Raw genomic sequence first — 21,456 nt, forward strand, 5'->3', positions numbered from 1 at the left:
AACCACAACCGGAGGCCAGGTGCTGGGCCTTGGTGTATTAACCAGTGGTGATGGATGGTACCTTGAGAAGGCTCTTGCCAGCCAGCCCTGTGGAGGACCGTGCCACCCTCCCCCCACCCCCGCCCAGCACCTTGCACAGTGTAGTGCATCAGACTGTTGAAAGCCACTATTTGTCAGGACAGTAAATCTCGGGCTGGCTTCAGGGCCGTCTGGTGATAACTTGGTTGGTTGAGACTTCCTTACACTTCTGATAGGAGTCCATGTCTGTCTAAAATGAAACTGCCTACCAACCAAGTTCACATTATTGAAGCCACGATATTTAATACCCAGTGAGGGTTCATTACCTGATAATGACAAGGTGGTAATACATCTAATGGGACATCCTTCAGAGGCAGGCAGCCTCTGCAGTTGACCCCCATCAAATACCAGAACTTTCCCATGGTTCTTGAATTCTCTTGAATGATCTCCATGCTAAACACCCTGCATGGTGTATTACTTCCCCCAACACAAAGAAAATGGTCATCCATCATTTATGCAATTATCCAGTTTCAAGTTACATTCTGCTTTTTTGCTCCCACTTGATCATGGGGCAGAAGTAGGCTGGTCATGTTCTCAGAAAGGTTAGGACATGTCCTTGAGTTGAATTGCTTTGGAGTTTGGGGCTGGACATGCTAGTAGGATTTTGGCTGGGAGTGTGTTTGCCTATAACTGCTGCTTGACCTTGGTTAACCGAGAGGCCCTGAGTCACTCCACTGACTTCCTGAAGTCACCCAGTAGCAACTGCCTTTGACATGCTTAGCTTTGAAGTTTGCCTGCCCCTTGCTAGGGAGGGTCACTATCATCTTGGGAGTGTTATCTTCAGTTTTAAAACAAATCAGCAGAGCAGTCCCTTTTTGTTTGACCAAGGTTGGGACGTCTATCTCAGACCCAGAGGGGAGTTTTCTTGGATGAGCCAAGGACAAGATGGAGTGTCCCACAATGAACAGGCTTCTGTGACAGTCACAAATCCACCTCTTGATGTCCTCTGTAGGCAAGAAGGGGAGGGTTGGGGGGAGTTGGAGCCCCTCTCAAAAGCTGAAAAGATGAGAAGGTGGCTTTGGCCGCTTGGGACAAGGGCCACAGCTCTGCAAGAACAAAGGGCTTGGGTGCCGCAGAGTCAGCGCTGGTACAGCCGAAGGATGCCGGCCTTGTGCAGGTCCCTCCACAGGGCGGCTTCCAGGGACAGATCGTGGTTTGCATAGAATATCAGTGGCTTCTTTATTCGTTCGAAATAGTGGTCGGAAAATTTCCAGTAGTTGCTTGTGATGAATCCATAGGCACTAACCTGGATAAGGACAGTCACTGAGTTAGCATTTATTGAGCCTCTGTACAGACAGACTTGTGTGAAGTGCCATGAATTTAGAAAGGCAGGGTTCCTCTCAGGTGCCTTGTGTGAGGATGCAGATACACAATAGTTCTAGCTCTAACACCCAGCACTGTGCTCTTTGTATATGTTTTCTCACCCCAGCCTTACAACAATCTTAGGTAGATATTACCCCCATCTTACAAATGGGAAACAGGCTCAGAGAGCTAACCAGATGTGTCCCCAGTCACAAGCTAGTGAGGGGCTGGGCCGGGTTTTAAACTCAGGTCTGTGACTCCAAAGCCATGGCAATCATTAAGCTGAAGATGGAGGCAAAAGCCCATTACTGTTTCCCATTCCAGTGCGGACTGCAGACAAGAGACTCCTGCTTTAAAATAGGGAGAAGGTGTAGGACCAGAGTCGTGGAGTGGCATTTGCCTCCAGCTCTTGTGCTGACTTGAGCGTGGGTCACTGCCTTTCCTTGAAAACTGCTTCTCAGCCTGTGCCTTTGTGCGGCTCATGCGGGCAACTTCCCATCGGGACCATCTCATACAGTGATTTTAAAGGTTCTGTATGGAAGGCTAACCATACTACCCCACTCCAGTTCTAGAATGTTCTCATAAAAGGGTATCCCTACCCAGTTCTGTTGAGAAGATTTTGCTTTCACAAGAGCAGTTTGATAATGTGTGCCTTAAATGCTGTAGAGAATGGCTGCCCCCAGGAAGGGAGTGGAAGAAGGAGGTGCTGGGCAGGTGGCTGAGGGAGGAAAGGCAGGGCTGGCCCAGGAGCTGTCCCTTAAAGAACCCTGGAGAGTGAGAGTGGTGCGGCACTCCCTCCAGCTACTTCCCTAGACCAGGTCACTCCTGCGGCTAAGGGATCTTTTCTTCTGTGGGATAGAGGCCCACAGTCCTAATGTCTGGGGTGACAGGCTTCGTGGAGGGGATATCATGGATCAGATTAGGTTCCATTCATACCTGTACTCTGCTGCTGTGTGCTCCTTGAAAGAGAAGACCCCTTACCTGGTCACAGGTATGCAAAGCTGTCAGCAGCATGAGGGCCCCGGTACTGGGCATATATAGGTCTCCAAAAGTTGTGTTAATCAACTTTGATTTCAAAAACCTGGAAGGAAAAAAGAGGCATTCAAACTCAGGATGTTGAGGTATCGCACCACTAGCTTGATGGTTGTGCCAATACGCTTTACAACTAACGATTTGAACAATTTGGAAACCCTTCACAACTTCTGGCCCTTCTACCTCAGTCCATTCCCTATTTGGGAAAAGACCAAATGGGCTAAATGCAAAAATCTTTGGTTGAAATAACAGCTTAGGAAATGGAGTGGGGGTGAGAAAGAAGAACAGGCCCATCCAGGAGAACCCCAGGTAAGAGCCTCCCCACTCTAGAAGCCTGAGTCCAGCCTAACTCACCTTTGCTCCCTGTGACACCCCGCCGTCACCGCGGGCTACTAAGTAACCACAATGCATAGGTGGCCTGTTTAGCCTGAGACCTAAGTTTCTCTCTATCCCCAGATTCCAAGCAGGAATCATGTACAAGGGGCAGGGTGTGCAGGTCCTGTGACTGGAGTCACTAGTGAGATGGTGCACGTGTGCACGCACATGTGCACACGCACAGTCCAAAAGTGAGGCCACAGTGTAGTGATCATGGGCCTTGACCTCAGCCCTGGATTCACATCTAAGCTTTGCCAGGCAAATCTCCTAGCCTCTCAGCCTGTTTCCTCCTCTGTTGAATGGGGCTGTAATTGTGCTGGGTCTTCAGTGTCCCTCCGCAGAGCCACTTGCTCCCCTTCTCCACCTGCTCTGTATCTTGGGATGCTGGCCTCTGTGGGCTACAGCAGGATTTCTCAACTGCAGCACTGCTGACATTTTGGGCTAGGTAATTGTTACGGGGGGCCATGGTGTGCACTATAGGGTGTTCAGCAGCATCCCTGAGCTCTCACACTTGCCTAATGACAACCAAAAATTTTTCCAGACAGGGATAATTGACCCCCGCTCCCCCACTGAGAACCGGTGGTAGGAGGGGAGGGACGGAAGTGAGATGATCAGGCTGATTGTTCCTCAGGCTCCTCCCTGTGGTCACCTTGGGCTGGCTGTGTTTGCGCCTAAAGGTGATGGCAAGGCTGCTTCTACTAGCCCCATTACTGCTGACACCTGTGGTCCCCCCACACCTGGCCTGTGCCTTTGTAAACATCCCTAGTAAATAAACCTTGAGTTCTCCTGAGTTCCCTGCCCACTTCCTGTTGACCCTGACGTAGAACACCTCCATGGAGGTATTACATAAAGCACTAAGTAAACTGATAGCAAGTGCTTGGTCCCCTCCTTCGCACATGGCACTCAGTACAGGTTAGCTCTGCTGCTGGTGACTGCGCGGTAAAGGGAAGGGCCTGCGGTGCTGGGGGTCGGTGTGGAGGAGGGAGGGGAAAGGGCAGCTTTTTTCCCAGCACCCCCCACCACCTACCTCTCCCTCAGGTAGCTGATGAAGTCTGGGTGTAGTAGCTTGAATTTACTGGCAGAGGCTTCTGGTCCAAAATAGGTCTGAGGCCTAGGACCCACGAAAGAAGTGGACAGAGCGGCCCGCGCCATCGTATTGCGCGTGGGGGGGCGAGGGGAGGACGCTGGGGCGGCGGCGGGGCGGGGACCGGTACGGGCGGGGCTGGGCGAAGTAGCGGGAGAAGGGAGTGTAGAAGGTGGCCGGCAGCACGGTGGGCACCACGTGCGGCTTTCCGCTCACCAGGACCTCGGTGGGTGGGCAGTAGGAGAGCGAGGAAGGCGGCGTGAACAGGGCGGGGGGCGTCGGGTAGGAGCAGCTGCCCCCGGGGTGGACGGGAGGGGGGGGCAGGAGAGGGAAGTAGAGCGACTCGGGGGGCGGGGGGCGCTCGCGAACGGGGGAGGGGCAGGGGCAGGGGCAGCACTGGTTTAGGGGAAGCGGTGCTGTAGGGGGCTGGAAAAAGGGGGGCTCCTTCAGGAAGCGGGGCACGTAGGGGGCGATGTAGGACGGGATGCTCCAAACTGGCCCGATGTAGGAGGCTGAGGTGGCAGGGCTCTGGAAGGGGGACCTGGCAACAGGCACAGCGGGGGTTTGGGAAGAGTTTCTAGAGAGGGTTTTCAAGCCAGATTGGGAGGGAGATTTGGAGGTGGGTGGAGTGGGGGTTTGGGCAGACCCTCGAGGCACATGTTGGGTATGAGGGCTAGGGGTCAGGGAGGAAGCTCGGGAAGAGGGTTGTGAGGCGTTTGGGGTGGGAGTATGAGAGGGGGGCCGAGAGGAAGACCCCCGGGGGGGGGATGGGGAAGGGGCCGGGTCCCGGGAGCCAGAGTGGGGCTGCTGGTTGGAAGAGGTAACAATGTTATTGGAACGAGACTGGGAGGGGGACTGGGTAGGGGATGGATTAGGGGTATGGGAGGGGGAGCTCATTGGTGTTGGGGAGGCCTACGTCCACCCGATGTCTCTGAGCCAGGCCCCCCAAGAGCCCAGTCCCGCCAGTGTCACAAAGCGCACCCTCATGACCAGCTGCAGCATTATGAGCAATTGTTGGGTAATCACAAGGGAGGGGTGGGGTCAGGGTGGCTGGTGGACCCTGGCCTGGCCTGGCCTTTGAGGGCTTAATCTCTAAGGACCACCTCAGAAGCTGCTTCTTTGGGGTTGAGTGAGATGTCTTGGGAGCACTGAGGTAGGAGGGCTGGTCATCGTGGCTGCAGGGGTGGCACGGATTTCTAAGGACTGGCCTCAGAGATAAGAAATTGTCTCAGCACCACAAGGAAAAGGTTCAGATGAGGCCAGGACATGGCTCAGAAGAGCTGGACACAGGCCTGCTGCCCAGGAAGGTGGGGGAGAAAAGACAGAGTGTCCTTTGTTCCCACTTCACAAAACACTGGGCCCATGTCGCCTGCTTTGCCATTTCATGGGCACAGTCCTGGGAGGGTGCCCGCCAGGACAAAGGGCTTGGATACTGGCTCCTACTCTTAGTTTCCAGAACCAATGTGCTCAACAGGACAGCAGGCCCAGCTGTGGAAGGCCCTGCGAATGCTGCCGGCTGAGTGGCTGGGTTGGTTGAGGGGACAGCAGCCCGAATCTGAAGAGCCAGGCCTGCCTGCTCCATTCAGAAAAGTGGCCCCTGGAGCTACAGCCCACCTCATCAGGAGGGTTCCTGGGGACCAGTAGGGTTACCTGGGCTTTCCTGGGGTAGGGAAAAAGAGCATAATTCCCCAACGCTCTGCTGAATTCTTGGGGATTTTCTTGCTGCCCTCACCCACCTTCCCCACCTGACAGTGGGCCCCGGGAGCAAGGAGAGATGACCGCAGCATTACCATGCCCTGCCCCTGCTTGGCTGCTCACCTGTCCCCTTTATCAGGGCCCTCGGGGACAGGCACACCCAGAACGGCCGATCTCAGCATCACATAGTCGCGGATGTCTGAGGGGATGAAGATATAGCGCAGGTCCTGTTGGGGCAACAGAGACACTGAGCCCCGGCGGGAACAAGACCAAGATCCTGGCACAACCTCTCCACCCACTGGACCGGGGCTTGGGAACTCTGTGGCTCACCCTCCAGAGGGTGCTCTGGGGACAATGGCACCAACTGTCAACAACAATGGCATGCCCCTCAGAGGCCTCACCTGTCCTTGTGGCACAGAGGTGAAGCCCAGGTTCCAGTAGGAGATGAGGGAGTTCTTCATTGTGTTCACAGTGAAACCATAGAAGGAGGTCTTGGTGCCCACATCCTTCTCGAAGCCTTTGATCACAGCACCATTGAGTCTGGTCAGAACAGAGGCCCATCAGCCACCTTGTGGTTACACCATGCTGTATCTTTGTACTTCCGTCCTCAAGGTTCCACGACGCTTGTCCCCGTGCCACTGTATGGACCACTCCCTCTGCCCACAGCAGCACCAGTGCCCAGTTGCCAGCCCCTTCCCCACTCCTCCAGACCTCAAGGGATGCCCTGTGAAATGGGCACATCCAGCCCTGCCTGGCAGCTCCTTCCTCCCGGGTCCCCTTGGCATGCAGCACCCACGCTCCGTCTTCAGGGTCTGTTTGCATGTGCCTTCATCCATGCCTGTCTGCGCATTACAACTGTCCAGCTGCCTGAGGCTGCTGCTGCCTTGGGCCACGGCCTACACGGAAGATGCTCCCCCAGGGGCTGGCTTGGGACCAGCTTGCCGCCCAGCTCCTCCCCCACCTTCTTCCTGGCCCCTGTCTCACGAACCTGAACACATAGTCATGGGCATCGATGTTCCAACCCTGGCGGGAACCATTCAGAATGCCTCCATTACCCACCACGGCACATCGAATGCAGTCGGAAAGCGGCTTCCCGGAGATGGTGAACAGCTCGGCGCTCTCGGAGCCATTCAGAAGGCTCAGGGTGGAGGCGATGGCTTGCAGGGCAAGATGGGACACTATGAGGAGGGCTGTCATGTGGGTCATCTGGAGCCTTCCCAGACTGTTTCTGGTGCCCCAGGAGCAGGCCTTGCCTGAGGTCTGACACCAGCCCTTGCCAAGAGGCATGGAGGGTGGAAGGGAAATGAAATGTCATTGGAGCCATGAGAACTGAAGAGGATGGTGGGGGAGGGGGTTTGGCTGTGCCCTCAAACGCCTCAAGAACTCGAATAACTAGTCCTCTCAAGACTGTGTATATTCCAAAAGAAAGTAATCTGAGGCATGCAGGGGTGAGGTTGGAGGACAGATTTAATGTGGAGGGGGCTCTGGGCAGTTTCCCAAAGCAGCAGCCCTCAGCAGGCTGTTTGCGGCCCCACAGCCCCTGCCCTTGGCCACCTTTGGCCACTGGTGCCTTTCATGCCAGGGAGGCCCCAGGATGGTGAGAGATGCTCTGCGGGGCAGCCAAGCTCCTCTCACGGACCCTGGGTGCTCGGAGGGTCAGGGATGTAAGGCAGGCCCTCCTGGGAGGGAAGGGGCACGGGGGTCCGCATCATGGTGCTGTAGGGCAGGGAGGCCTGGCCTGTACCAGGGCCAAAAGCGGGAGGAAGGGACTAGCTGAGGCCAGAGGGCTGGGCGAGAGGCAGCAGCTGTGGGTTACCTTGGCGGGAGAGGCCCTGCCAGCCATAGGGGGCTTTGTGCTGGCTCAGGCTGTCCCAGAGCTCTTGAGTGAAGACGGCCCCTGAGAGCAGCACCGGAGTGGAGAGATCGAACAGGCCCCGGAAGTGGGGGTGACGCTGGATGGCGAGATAAAGTGGGTGTCGGCAGGGCAGCCCCTGTGGGTGAGAACATAAGAAGGCTGAGCTCCATTAGCCGGGGCTGGGTGGGTGGGAGCCTTCCCAGGAGCCCGCAGACCCCACAGAAGGGTTGGGAGGGAAGAGCTGCCCTTCCCCCTCCAGATTTGGGCCACTCCCAGATTTGTGAGCCCAGCTGGCCTGTGGTGCAGCAGCCCGGTGGGGGTCAGAGAGCTTTCTGGATTTACCCGGCCCAGCCCTTCCTCTCCTGGATACATCTCCGTGGCCTAGGCTCTGGCCTCCTATTCCTTCACCTCACCCTTGGGGAAACTGCGGGGCATTTTCCCACGAATGGGTGTGACCTGTCTGCCCTTTGTGGAGGAGTTCCAGCCTGGGCTTTGGACTCTGTCAGCCTGGATCCAGATCCTAGCTCTGGCAATCCTCGCTGTAGGATTCATGTGGAAGGGGCTGATTATGATGATCTGATCATCATTCTTCCTGGTGGTGCCTGTACTGAGTTGAACAGTGTCTCCCCAAACTTCATGTCTTCCCAGAACCTCAGAATGCGGCCTTATTTGGAAATAGGGTCTTTGCAGATGTAATTGGTTAAGATGAGGTCACACTGGGTTAGGATGGGCCCTAAGTTCAATGACTGGTGTCCTTTTAAGAAGCCGTGTGATGATGGAGGCGGAGATTGAAGGATGCAGCTACTAGTCAGGGAACGCCTGGAGCCACCAGACGCTGGAAGAGACAGGGAAGGGTTCCTCCCGAGAGCTTTCAGAGAGAGGATGGCCCTGCCGACACCTTGATTTTGGACTTCTGGGGTCCAGAACTGTGAGGGCATCCATTTCTCTTGTTTTAAGCAACCCGGTTTGTGGTAATTTGTCCCAGCAGCCCTAGGAAACTATACAGTGCCTCTGCACACAGGGACCTTGAGGGAGGGTAAAGTACTGAGCAGGGCCCAGCCTCGTCCCTGCCTGCACCCCCAGTGTCAGGATCCTGCACAGCTCCGCCTGGATAGGGCTACTCACAGCACTGAAGGGGGCTGTTGGTTAAGCCGCTGGTTTGACCGAAGCACAAGGCAGGAAAGAGCTGTACAGTCATTTCTGCTATCATGTGACATAAGAGCGCCTAAAAACCACCACACTATGCAGAATTTGCAATGAAAACCACGAGACTTTTGTGAAAATGGGATTAGTGGCGTGACACTCAGAAGCTTCGTCAGTGATGCATAAGACAAGGAGGAACCTGAGGAAGATGGAAGCACAGTTTTGCACACATTCAGTGGTTAAGAAATATATACATACTACTAATAATATGGCACTTGACCTTGGGAAAGACTTGACGTTTGCTTGTGGAAGTGGGCATCTGAAGGGTGGCAGCTTGTGAGTTATTGGGAAGTGATGGAAAGGGGGTTATAACACACAATGAAGCGGGTCGATATCTGAGATGTGCATGTGTGTGCATTCTGTGTCTTCCTATGAGGCTCCTTTCGGTTGGGTGTGGTTTTCTGCATTTAACCTAGTGTGCTCACTGTCAAAATCACTCACAAGCAAACATAAAACTTGTGTTATGCTCAGATTGTTTCCTAAGATATCAATCTTATTGGAACAAATTCACATTTTCAAAGCAAGCATTATAGCAGAACTGACTGTACTAATTTCACTTCTATTCAGTTTATCATAGGGATGTTTTCCAGGGCCTTTTTACCAGGCTCTAGGAGAAAAATCTTCAGGAGTCCGTATTAGGGAAAGCTGCGCTTCACATGCACAGCTGGCTTGCTTTTATCTCATGGACATGATGGCAAAGCTTCTTTCTTTGCTGTGGCCACCAGGAAGCTCAGAGCCAGATATATGGTCTGTCCCTTACACCTTGTGGTGATTCAGAGCCTCTGGTCAAACCAGAGGCTCAAATCCCAGTACCACCTCTTCTCCCTGAGTGACCCTGAACAAGGGGCCTGACCTCTCTGTGCCTCTTTTTGCTCATCTGTAAAAGCTACCTGACAGGGTTGCCATGAGGCTGAAGTGAGAGAACGCAGGTAAAGTGCTTGAGTCAGTACTTCAGCCCACAGTCAATGTTGACTCTTAGTTATGGAGCAGGGCCCAGAAGGTTCTCAACCCCTCTGGGCAAACATGGAGCATCTTCCCAGGGTTTGGTGTTTACTCCATGGTGAGCAGTTTAAATGTGATATTTACAGTAAAAAGACATTTTGAGGAGTAGATTGTGAGATTCACAGGACTTTAAGATACAGCACAAGATTTCCAAGAACTTTTCAGCTGGCTACCCCCCAAGGGTACACAGTGATTCGTCCTTCTCTGCTATTGGGGTACAGGTCGTATTGGCCAGGTCTGAGAAGCCCTGACTGGCTGGCTGCTCAGCTCTTTGTTTCATGCTTGGGGGCTTCCAAAGAGCTGTCCTCTGGCAGTCTCACAAGAATGTTCTTGTTTGCTCTTCTTTCCCTTCCTCCCCGCTAACTTGAGGATGCTCAAAACTGCCACAGAATAGCCGGCCACGGTACCTTTCTTGTCCCAGAATTCGATGCCTTGGGTCCAATGAATGCTCGAGATGATGTGGCGTTCCTGGGGAAGAAAGCTCAAGTAAAGCAGGGGTCTGACCTGCTCCTGGGAACCTTCTGTCTGACTTCATGAGCTCCACGGGCTGACACAGTCTGTCAGGGTCAAAGGTGTCTGAGCCTTGATCCTTCTCTTTTTATGCTCTGATCCCTGCCCATGTCTCTCTCTTGGGGCACAAAATACTGTCACAATATTATGTTCTGCGAGGCTGTATAAACCCAGAAATCAAGAAACCCCTCAGCAAGCAGCAGAAATGTGGAGTTTGTAGGAACAGTGAGATGATGGTTAAAAGATGAAAACATAACACAGGAAAGCTTGCCAGTCCCCTGGAATTGCCACCATCTGAGGGATCTCCCTGCCGAGGCCCCAGAGGCAGGCAATAGGTCCCAGATGCCTTGGGCCCCCTTCCCCTTTGGGCAGGTTCTCCTGCTGCTCCTGGCTCCTGCCCTACAGGTCCTGGTGAAGGGCATGGGTCTGCAGCTGACTCCCTGGGTTTGTAACCCATGGTCTCGGGAAGGTACTGAACTTCTCAGAACCTCAGTCTCGTATCTGTACAGCAGGGATAATCACACCGACAAGATTGAAAGTCATATGACATATCATCCAGTTGTTGGGAGGATTCAAATGAAGAATCTATGTTATCTCATACAAAAAGTGTCCTCTAAATGTTAGCTAGTCTTACTTAAAGGAAGAGAGAAAGGACCTTGTAGGGACAGCATCTATGACAGTGTCCCTTCTGGAGGGAGGTAAGGGGCTAATGTTACCACCCCATGCCCACTCCCATCTGTCAGGTGGCCCCTGCATCAGAGCTGAGGGCAGACAGAGAGAAAGGAATAGGGGCTCGTGCCCATTCAAACGGGTGTCAGGCTTCTCCCAGACTCCTGCCCTCTCCCCAGCCACCACAAGGGAGCAGGGGAGGATTTGGGATTGGCAGTTTGCAAGGGAAACAAAGGCCTCTTGTTACATGTTTCTAGGTGCTGAGACAGCTGAGCCTGTGATCTGCCTCCCTTCAGGTTTCCAAGAGGGGCAGGCCAGAAAGAGCAGGGATGGTCCCTTCCCTCATCCCTCCCATTCCCTCTCCCACTGGCCACCTGTCCACCCACATAATCCTGTATTTCCTCTCCTTGAGCCCAATAGGACTCTGTTTGAGGAGCAACTGAGATCATTACGCTCAGTCTAGGCTGCAGTGAGAACCCCCAGGGAACTTTTGAAAAACACTCATGCCAAGGCTCTGCCCCTGAGATTCTGATCTGATTGGTCTGGGCCCCTCCCCAGGTGCTTCTAAGGTGCAGCCAGGCTTGAGCACCTGATGGAGGAACCACTGAACAGGGCAGACTAGAGACAGGAGGGATAGAGCTGCAGGGGCGATGATGAGGACTCCACCCAATTCAGTTTTGCTGCCCTGAACTCTCTCAGCCACAGGGAGGCCTGCTCATCTCCAGAGCACCCCTCAGTGTTGAGTGACTTCTCCCAGCCCCTCCCTCTTAGGAATCCAAGGACTTCTAGACACTTGCCTGGAGAGCCTGGAAGGAGTGGGGAAGGAGGCCAGCCCACCTGTGCCCCTCCGGGAAGTTTTAACAGCCCAAGAAGAAATAAGGACAATATAGTGCATTTTTCATAAAACTAAATTTACTCAACTTAAATCATGTTCTTAGGAATTCTTGGCCCTAAAAGGTCCTCTCTTTTACAAAATAGTGTTGACAATAGATGGTATCTGGCAGGTAACCGGCACCCTATATCTATCTTCACCCCCTCCTCCATAAAAAAATTTTTTTTATGAATCTAGAAATCCCCATGCCTGGGAACTCCTGATCCAGATTAAATTCCCAGACTGGATTCCACTCTCTAAGCTGCAGAGAGTGCCGCCCGCCTCAGTGCCGCAGACCTGGTCCCAGCGCCCTTCTCTCCTGGACTCGCCACTGTAGCCAGGCCAGTCCGCTTTCCGTCCCCAGCTGGGGAGGTCGCACAGCCTGCTCTCCCTGCCCAGAATGCCATCCTGCCTCCCACCCTGCTTTTCTGGGCACCAAACATCCACCTCCTACAAGGAGGCCAGTCCCAACCTGCCCCTGGGGTTTAGCTACAGCGCAAACATCATGCAAGCAACAAGGAAATGGACAGGTTCTTAGTTGTACTAGATTTTTAATAAAGATCTTTAAAAAAAAACATTTATTGAGGTATAATGGATGTTGACCAAACCTTATATTTAAAGTTGTATTAGATACTTTCAAGGGAAGTTTAAATGTGTTTTAAAACATTTTTACAAAAAATTGACAAAGATCTCCTTTCTTCATGCCCTCAACCCTTTTTAGTCCTCCTCATGAAATTTCTGACTACAAGGAAATTAAGTAACTTCAGGTATCACTTGCTAGAACATCCTTCCTTCTAAAGGGACTGGACTCATCATCATTTGCAAGCATGTTTCATATTTTTTTTGCAACTTTGGATGCCCTTTGACCTTGTTTCCTGAGAACAGATTCTAGTTCTGCTTTCATTCCATTATACCTGGAGCAAGGTTTGGTGAGGAGTGCGCGCGTGGGAAAGCGCTGGGAAGGGAACACCTGGGCCCAGAGGCCTCCCAACGAGGGTGTGGGCCCCCTTGCGGCCTCCCAAATCCAGACTCTGGGCACAGCTTGGTCTGCCTTCCAGAAGTAAAGCTAAGTCCTTTTGAGGCTTCTTCAGTAAGTGGAACCATCACCTACCAAAGGCAGGCTCTCGGGTTTCTCCTCGTGGGGCACGAATGAAAAGAAGGTGCCCTGGGCCAGTGGGAGGGAGCGGAGCGCAGAGGAGGCTCAGGGAGGGGAACTTGGACGGAGCCCAGAATCGGCCCCTGTTCCCCGGGGAAGTCTACCTCTTCGGCAGATCGCGCCCGGACGGTGCTTATCAAAATAAACCACCGAGCCACCCGAGCGCCGGGAGAGCAGGGAGCCGGGCGCGGGGAGGGCAAAGACTGGAGCGAGCGGGAAAGGCGACCGCCACCGTCGAGCGGAGGAGCCCGGCAAAGTTGGAATCGTTACACTTGGGTCCCCGATCCAAAAGTACAATCCGAAAAAATGTAACATTACCGAGAGAGAGTTCCCGACAAAAACCGGACTGTTTTGATCAGATGACCCAGTCAACTTTCGACAACAGAAAGTGTTTCTAGTCAGAGCTGGAGGGAATTAACCCACGGGAGTGTCGAGAGCGGATCGCCGTTGCGCAAAGGGCCAAGTCCCTCTCGGACCCGGCCAGAGGCTGTGGGGCCCGGGCAGCGCAAGTTTAACGCCGGGTGGAGCCTCTGGGGACAGAGGGCGGCAGCCTGAGTCCCCGCTGCCAGCCACCCCGGAGAGGCCGGCGCGCCAGGCGGCCCGAGGGCCCTGGGCTGGGCACCCTGTGCGTCCCCTGCGCCTCCCGGTCAGGTCCCGCGCGGCAGCCCCTACCTGGCTCCAGACCGGGGCCCCGGGTACGGCTCCGCCGCCGAGAAGTACAGGGCGAAGAGGAGCCCGGAGCAGGCAGCCAGGAGCAGAAGCAGCAGCCAGAAGAGCGGGCCGTGCAGGAGCCCCATGCAGCCCCGACCCGTGGGCGCCCCGTCTGCCGCCGTCCCGGGCGGAGGGGAGAGGCCTGGGTGGGCCGGGCCGGGCTCCCGGAGGCGGCCTCCCTCTGCCCCGCCTGGCCCTGCCCTGCCCCTGCCGCCGCGGCCCCTCCCCGCCCTGCCGCTTCCTCTCTGCCCGGGCCCCGCCGCCCAACGCCACCGCACCTTCAGAGGTTGCACGGAGGTTCCGGAGGCGGGAGTGTTGCCCCCGGCGCCCAGAGCTGCCCGCTCCTCTCCGCGCTGTCCTCTGCCCGTGGGACTCGGACAGCGGGCACCCCACCGCTGCGTTCCCCCCTGCGCCCAGCCCCGGGACGCCGCGAGCCCGGGGGTGGGCCAGGCTCTTTCCCTGTACGGTCGAGGGCGGGCGCGCGCGGTCCGGGGCGCCGGCCCGGCGCGGGGGGACGGAGCCACCTGCCGCGTGGGCCGCGCACTGCGCCCTCGGGCGCCCGGGCCCGCAGCTTCTGGACGCCCGAAGCCTGTGGAGCGGATGCGGGGAGGCTCCCCTCGGAAGGACCCTCAAAACCTGTCGGTTTGGCTCTGGCACCACGGGTCCTTCCCGAATGCGGGCGTTATGAAGGGCCAGTTCACCAGGACAGCAGAGGAGGGGCGGCAGCTCAGACCCTGGGTTGGCAGTGGAGGAGGACAGGTAGGGAGCCTGCGGGGTGGGATGGGTCGGGCAGCTGAGACTGTTCATCCTCTCATTTGGTGACTGTCCAGGGCGGCCAGGGCTCACAACCGCATTGCATTCCCTTTGCAAAACGAGGCCCACCTGGAGATCTCAGCAGGCGGGAGCCCTTGAACAGTCTAGCAAGGGCTCAGGGCCACCAGGAAGGGCTAAGAAAGCTCGGACACCAAGCAGAGCCCTCCCAGGTAGTGAGCAGTAGGTGAGACAGTATATTCTCCAGTGGGCAGTGTTCCTGGTCTTAGACCTCAAAAACCTGTGAAATACCCCAGCCCCCCCAACTGTCAGGAACTGCAAGGATGAGAGGGACCTGGCCCCTTCCACGGCTTTCTGCCCTCACCTGCTCTTCACGTATTGGATCGAGTCTAGAGGCAGCAACAAGTATCTGTCCAACTGCAAGTCTTCCCGTAAAGCTTCCTGGGGCCTGCGCCTGTGGGCAGGAATGGGTCATCCAGGCTCGGTTCTCACAATTTTTAAAAATGCCACACTTTGCTACCCTGCTGATGCACACTGCTTAGAATTGGTGATTTCAGGTCTTTTATTTCAATCTTTATGGTTTTCAGTCATCAAAATCCCTGTAGATGTTACTTATTTCTTGATCAGCACCTTCTCCCATTTCCTCAGTGGTTAAGATAAACATCAGGCCTCTCTCTGAGCCCCCAGATCCCACGCCTACCCTCGCTCTCAGTAAATGCCTCACCTACTTCAGGGAAAAAAAAGAATCACTATCAATTTCTTCAACTTTCTATCTTCAAACCTACAAACTCGGCCCTCACCACAGCCCAGCCTCCACCTGTCTGGACTTCAGCCTCAATGAGGGGAGGGCACTCTCCTCCTGTGTGGGGGTTGACCCCCCACTGTCTGTCTTAATGATTCCTGTCCACCTCCAATACCTTCAGTAGCAATACCCTGCTCAGACCAAAGCCTCCTGTCCATCCCATGGAGTTCTCGTTCCTAGTCTGCAGCCTCACAGGGCCTCCAGTCTCTCTACCCCTCCATTGTCTCCCAGCATCTCAGCCCTCTCCCTGCAGCTTTTTTCCTATTCAGGTGGGACCCTGTGGGTCATAATCTGAGCCACTCTCTCATCATAGCCCAGATTCTCTTGTGTTCCTGGCTTTCTGCCCAGCAGAACTCCTACCTGGATTCACGCTCTGATCTGCCTGTGCAGCATCCCCTCCTCCATGCTGCCCACTCCCCGGCCTCGCTGAGAGCTGCTGACAAGTATCATTCCAGAGCAGAATGATACCATCACATGGTTGGCTTCATCTGAGCTCTCAACACCAGCCATTTCCTTGTCATTGGTGAGCTCCTGCTTCCGTCCTGCCCAACAGTGATTCCAGAATGTCCCCTCTTTCCTCAAGCCTCCCCTTCTCCCTGCCATACCTCTGAGAGGGGATCTTCAGCTTCCCAGGCCCCTAACTACAAAGTTATCTTCTGTCAGGAACTGTGAAGGGTCTGAGATTTACCCTACATGCAAACTAACAGGTCAGCCTGCTGCAGTTTTATGGATGCTAGCAGGAGACATGAGACTTCTGGGTCAGAGAAAAACGACTTTATTACTCAAGGCACAGCAAGCAATGTAGGCTTCATGATTGTGTCACTCCTCCTTGCCCCTCAAGCCCCAGGAGGGTGAGGCAGACATTATCTATTATACTGGACAGTAAGAAAATCTGCCCTCTGCTCCAGAGGGGACACTATCTTTATTTCCAAGGCTGTTTGCAATACCAACCTTCTTGAAAGGATAGTCTGGAACAAAAAGGCAGTTAGTGCCTCTGCTCACAACATGTGCAGAAGTGCAACAGACCCACTGAGAACTGTCTCCCCACATGTTCCTGCCCACACATCCTCACCTGCATTCCTCCAGGCCCCCCTCCTCCAGCGAAAGCCAGCCTCTCTGCTGTGTCCTCCCACCTCTTCCAGCCTTGCTTTGGCAACCATCTTCTCTCCCTCTGCTAGGTCCTTATCCCAGTTTATGGACGTGCCCCCAAATGTCTCAGCTTAAAAAAGCAAAGCAAAAACCTCTGTTTGAGCTGGCACTCTTCTTGTTGTTGATGCTGTCGAGTTGATTCAGACTCCTAGCAACCTTGTATACAGTAAAGCTGAACCCTGCCAGGTCTTTTTGTGCCATCCTCTCACCTTTCAGCGCTGAATCAGACAATGCTCTGATGCTGTTCATAGGGTTTCATGACCAATTTTTTCAAAAGTGGGAAGCTCTGCTGAAACCTGTCCACCATTGGTGAGCCTGCTGGTATTTGACATACCAGTGGCACAGCTTTTAGCATCACAGCAACACACAGCCACCACAGTATGACAACTGACAGACAGGTGGCATGAAACGAACCTGGGCCACGGCGGACACTTTCTTAGCTACTCTCTTTTCTTTTCATCTGAGTTCTTGGTAGGGGAAGTCTGTGCTGTCTCTGTTTCTCTCTGCATCTAGTTTCTTTACCTACTGTGCCACTGAAACTGTCCCCACTGAGGCCACCAGGGGCCTTCATCATTCCCAATGGAGCTGACGTTTTCCAGTACTAATCTTGCTACATCTGCCCCTGTATTCGAATTTGACAGTGTCCTTCTTGGGGCTACTTTTAGGTCTTTGTCTGTTGCATCCAACATCTGGCCACTCCCACAGGCAGGTCCTGCTGCCTGCCTTTTTCCAGTGTAAGAGTCATACTTTCCTGCTTCTTTGCTTGTCTCATAACTTTTTCTTGGAAACTGGACACTTTAGATAATATATTGTAGCAACTCTGGGTCCTGGTACCCCCACCCCCCACCACCCCCGGCTTGTTATTTGCTTGTGTGTTTAGTGACTGTTTGGCTTACTTTAGTGAAGCCTTTCCCCCAATCACTTGAAGTGTTAAACCCCTGATGTTGCTCTGCAGGGAAGTGCAGTTCAGAGGGGATATGCCCACCATCACCCTGGGATGGCAATGATCTGGGCTAGGCTCCATTCATCTCTTTCTCTGACCACATCCAGCTATTAAGCTCCATTAATTGCCAGCTGATTGTTCTATCATTTACAGCAATGCCAAGGGGCATAAATTGCTCTACAGACGCAGGCTCCTTTGAAGGAGTAGCTCCTGAAGTTAGTATTCTGACCTCAGGAAGGCTCTTCCCAGCTGACTCTTTCCCTGGTTCTTCCCTGCAAACTAGCTGGTTTACACTTTAGCATGTATCTTGAATCTACCCATCTCCTCCAAGTTCCCTTTCACAAACTCCAGTTTTTGAGAGCACCCTTAGGCTTGAACTTCTCCACTCTCTCTTGCAAATAAAGTCAGCTCCTTTGGGAAGAAATTAGGACCTATCTGTTTTATTTTATTTTTTATTTTTGTGAGGAAGATCAGCCCTGAGCTAACATCCGATGCCAATCCTCCTCTTTTTGCTGAGGAAGACTGGTCCTGGGCTAACACCTGTGCCCATCTTCCTCCACTTTATATGGGACGCTGCCACAGCATGGCTTGATGAGCAGTGCATCGGTGCGCGCCCGGGATTCGAACCTGGGCTGCCAGCAGCGGAGCATGTGCACTTAACCACTACGCCACGGGGCCGGCCCAGGACCTATCTGTTTTATAGCCTGCTTCTCTCCCAGGCAAAATCACCGAGCCAGGGCTCTGGGGCTGGGGTGGGCACAATGGTGTGCTTCTCTCTGAGTGATACCCCTGTTTAGGAGTTGAGCATTGTGGTAGAAGGGAGGAAGTAGCCTTAGGTCTTCTCAGCTTGCCTCTCCTGGTGTGGAACCACCACTTTATAACCCAGGTCGGGGATGACCAAGGCCTTAGTATTCTCAGTGACATCATGCCAAGGTAGAGTTTCCATTGCATGAGTTGTGGCTGAGCAGAAGAAGGGAGTCCTCACCTGTTGGCCACACTTGCTCAGAACTTAGCCTCAGGAACAGGTAGCTGGGCAGCCTGAGAAATGCTGATGTCCTGCTCCTCCCAGGAAGAAAGCCCTCTGACAGGGAGCTGAGGTCAGGGAGAGCCCTGTGTTCTTGGCTGCACCAATCTGGAGTGGAGTTTTTTTCTCACCGAGCTGGGAGTAGGGAGAGAGGAAGCAGGTTTGGCTCAAATGCCACAGACTCTTATCAAATTTTAGTAGATTTTCTTGAATAGATATTCCTTCATTTGCTGTATACCCTTAGGACCATTTCCAGATACTTTAAATGGTTGTCTTTTTAAACTTTTCGCCAGTTTCACTGAAGAATGGGTCTGTGGAGTGCCTTATGCTGTCAGGTTGGAAGTCCATCTCCTGCCGTGGTCTTTAACTTAATGTTGGCTTTACTGTTGATTTATTATCTTAAAATTCTATTGTTTGAATCAAAGAAATTTGAATTTAAACTGGACATTCAGTGAATCTAAGGAATTAACTTTTTTAGGTGTGATAATAGTATTATGGTTATTATTTTAAAGAGTTCTTACCTATTAGTAATACATACTGAAATATTTTGTCAATGCAAATAATCCATATTTAATCTATAAATCAAAATTGGAGTGAGTTTATTATGAGCCAGGTCTGAGGAGTATAGCCAGGGGGGCTTCCTTCCCCCCAAGGAAGGAAGCACACACCAAAGAAGTGGGGTATACATAGTGGTTATATACTGTCTTAGAAAAAAGAGCATATATCACATATGACAGGAATGTCCCTTTTGCTACTGTCACGAGATGCTTAGCTGGCACAGCAGGTCAGTGGTCACAAGGTGAGCACAGCAGGTCAGTAATTAATCCTTACCTTTTGGGAAGAGATGTTTATCCTTAAAGAAATGCTGATATGGGGGGAAGCTACATCCTATCTTTAAGGGCATCGTTCATGTCTTTGGGACATTGTAAATGTTTAAAGCAGATGTACAATACATGCTCAACAGGCCACGTCAGGGCTTTCTGGAAAACCAAAGTCAGGCTAAATTCATTTTAAACCACATGGCTTCCTCATATACTCCAATATATCCTATTGCTTTTCATCTGTGCATCAGTTTACATATGAAACAGTGTGATGCATGGGATTTGCTGAGAATAATCAAGTCTGGGCTATAAGTGGGGAGGGGATAGGGGATACAGATAAAGCAAAAATGGCTATGAGTTGATAATTATTACATTACTGTAATAATAATTATTAATTATTATTAATATGAACTGCACGATGGGAGTCCATTACACTATTCTTTCTGCATTTGTATATATTTGGAATTTTACATAATACAAAGTTAAATTTTTTCTCTTGTCTACATGTGAAATATACTTCATTAGATTTTTTAGATATGTAAGGTCATCATTAAGTTGAATTAAAATCTTGAAAAGTATGTACACGTACTTTTCACTTAAGATGGACTCTGGCTTATGGTTTTACAAAAGTGAGAGATCAAAACTCCAAGTACTCTGTGTTCTGAAACAATCTTGTGTAAGCATCTTTGTAGAAATATATTTTTACTAAAATCAATTTATTTTTCAGTATCTGAAATGGCATGAATTTCAAGCAAGTTCCTAATCAAAATTTATTAGATGTTCTAATTATGTATCAGAGGCTGGTTTTGTCATTTCAATCAAAGTCATTTTTAGATGATTAGTTATTTTATGGAAAAAAGCCATGATGAAAATTGTTCCAGTTGTATTTCAAGAATTTATCAAAAGACAAATTTATGCACTGAATTGAAGCTGAGTAGATACTGAGCTTGCAAAAAGAAAATACAGTTGATGACTAAATTTTGAATATCAGCTGGGATGTTCTGGATCAGTCGGAATATGGATTAGCACTTGTGATTCAAACAATTAGCGTCTAATGATTTTCAAGATCCAAAGGTTTCTTTTTGTATTTTTTTCTATAGACCTATTAGTGGGAAGCTCTTTTCAACCTCTTGAAAATGTCAACTTCTTGAAAAAATGTTATTTTGTCAGAAATGAGAAAGTAGTTCTGACAATAGGTAATTTATTTGCCTACTTGTATCACATAGTGCAATTGATAAAATTTTGCACAATTATAATTGGTCTTGGTAACAACAGGAAACAAAACTGTTAAAATTAAAGAACTTAAAACAATTTTATCATTCATCTCAATTGTGCTGCCATAATATGTAATGTATGTATTATAATCCATTAACTATTTCAAAATAAATCATAGTGATTTATTATTTTTCTGTCTATGATGCTTAAAACTGTCCACAGCAACTTTTTCGATTAGTTTGGAATCCAGATTGAACCCATTTGCCATCTTCATCCTAAATATTTTTCAAATCTGTGCTCACCTCTCCACCCTACTTAAGCCTCCCGTATCCACTTAGGTTACAACTGTCTTGTAATTCACCTCCCTGCCGCCTTCTGTCTTGTCCTCCCAAGTTCACCTTTCACTCAGCTGCCAATGTGATTTATATAAAGTGAAGATCTGACCATATCTCTCTTCTGTTTAAAGTTTCAGTGGGTCCATATCACTGACAGTAATTTCTCAAGAGTAAGAACGCATATATAGAGAAGCCCTGCCCTCCAGTTTGAGAAACCCTGTGGGAGAAGTTAGTTCAAGTATGAAAGTTCAGGAGATTGCTAGATAACCACAAGTACAAATGTGGGCACTGAAACCACATGGAAATACTTCATTGTAAAGGTCCAGATGACCAAGAAGGCTGACATTAAACTTTTAAAAGAACATCATTAAAAATAAAAACACTAGACTAAACATTCCTCATGGCTTCTGGATAAAGATGACAGACTGAACACATGCATCTAATTATGTTTACTCCTGAAACCTCATTAAGATGATAATAAGGGGATTTTTTAAAAACATAAACCCACAAGGTTGAGGAGGAGAGGATTAGAGACCACAGCAACACAGTTCTGGAGATTGAAAGCAGAAGGATAAGAGGTAACTGGTTTAGCATCTTGAGATAGCTGAATACTAAACTTCTAGCTGGGAGCCAAGAACCAACCCAATTTATACTATGGAAACTTCAAAAATGTCAGGAATTTTTGGCATTTTGTACCTGTGGAAATAGGATGAGGGGGTGAACGATAATAAGGATTGGTAGAAATCTGTTTAAGGTGGTTCCCTTCCACACACTCTTCAGCCACTTGACTGCCCCTCCCAACCCTGGCAAAACACCAGAGGTTGTGGTTTTCTTTTTTTTTTTTTTTTCCTGG

The 21,456-nt window shown here is 51.4% G+C and overlaps 2 protein-coding genes and 1 long non-coding RNA gene across 6 annotated transcripts in view; 1 reads left to right on the plus strand and 2 right to left on the minus strand.

Moving 5' to 3' along the window:
• Positions 1–21,456, plus strand: part of LOC131417797 (uncharacterized) — a 188,827-nt gene that overhangs the window by 6,278 nt on the left and 161,093 nt on the right. The window lies entirely within an intron of this gene.
• ST6GALNAC2 (ST6 N-acetylgalactosaminide alpha-2,6-sialyltransferase 2) lies at positions 129–13,637 on the minus strand. Its single transcript, XM_058561718.1, has 9 exons — positions 13,505–13,637; positions 10,034–10,094; positions 7,383–7,557; positions 6,555–6,723; positions 5,968–6,106; positions 5,690–5,793; positions 3,815–3,898; positions 2,362–2,461; positions 129–1,324 (listed from the first exon to the last, which is right to left on the minus strand). Exons 1-9 carry the CDS (start codon positions 13,627–13,629, stop codon positions 1,157–1,159), a joined length of 1,125 nt encoding a protein of 374 aa, XP_058417701.1. The 5' UTR covers positions 13,630–13,637; the 3' UTR covers positions 129–1,156.
• On the minus strand, positions 3,892–4,826 carry LOC131417792 (uncharacterized). The gene has a single exon (XM_058561719.1). It carries the CDS (start codon positions 4,766–4,768, stop codon positions 3,899–3,901), a length of 870 nt encoding a protein of 289 aa, XP_058417702.1. The 5' UTR covers positions 4,769–4,826; the 3' UTR covers positions 3,892–3,898.

The sequence above is a fragment of the Diceros bicornis genome, chromosome 18, assembly GCF_020826845.1.
Source record: "Diceros bicornis minor isolate mBicDic1 chromosome 18, mDicBic1.mat.cur, whole genome shotgun sequence".
Classification (NCBI taxonomy): domain Eukaryota; kingdom Metazoa; phylum Chordata; class Mammalia; order Perissodactyla; family Rhinocerotidae; genus Diceros; species Diceros bicornis.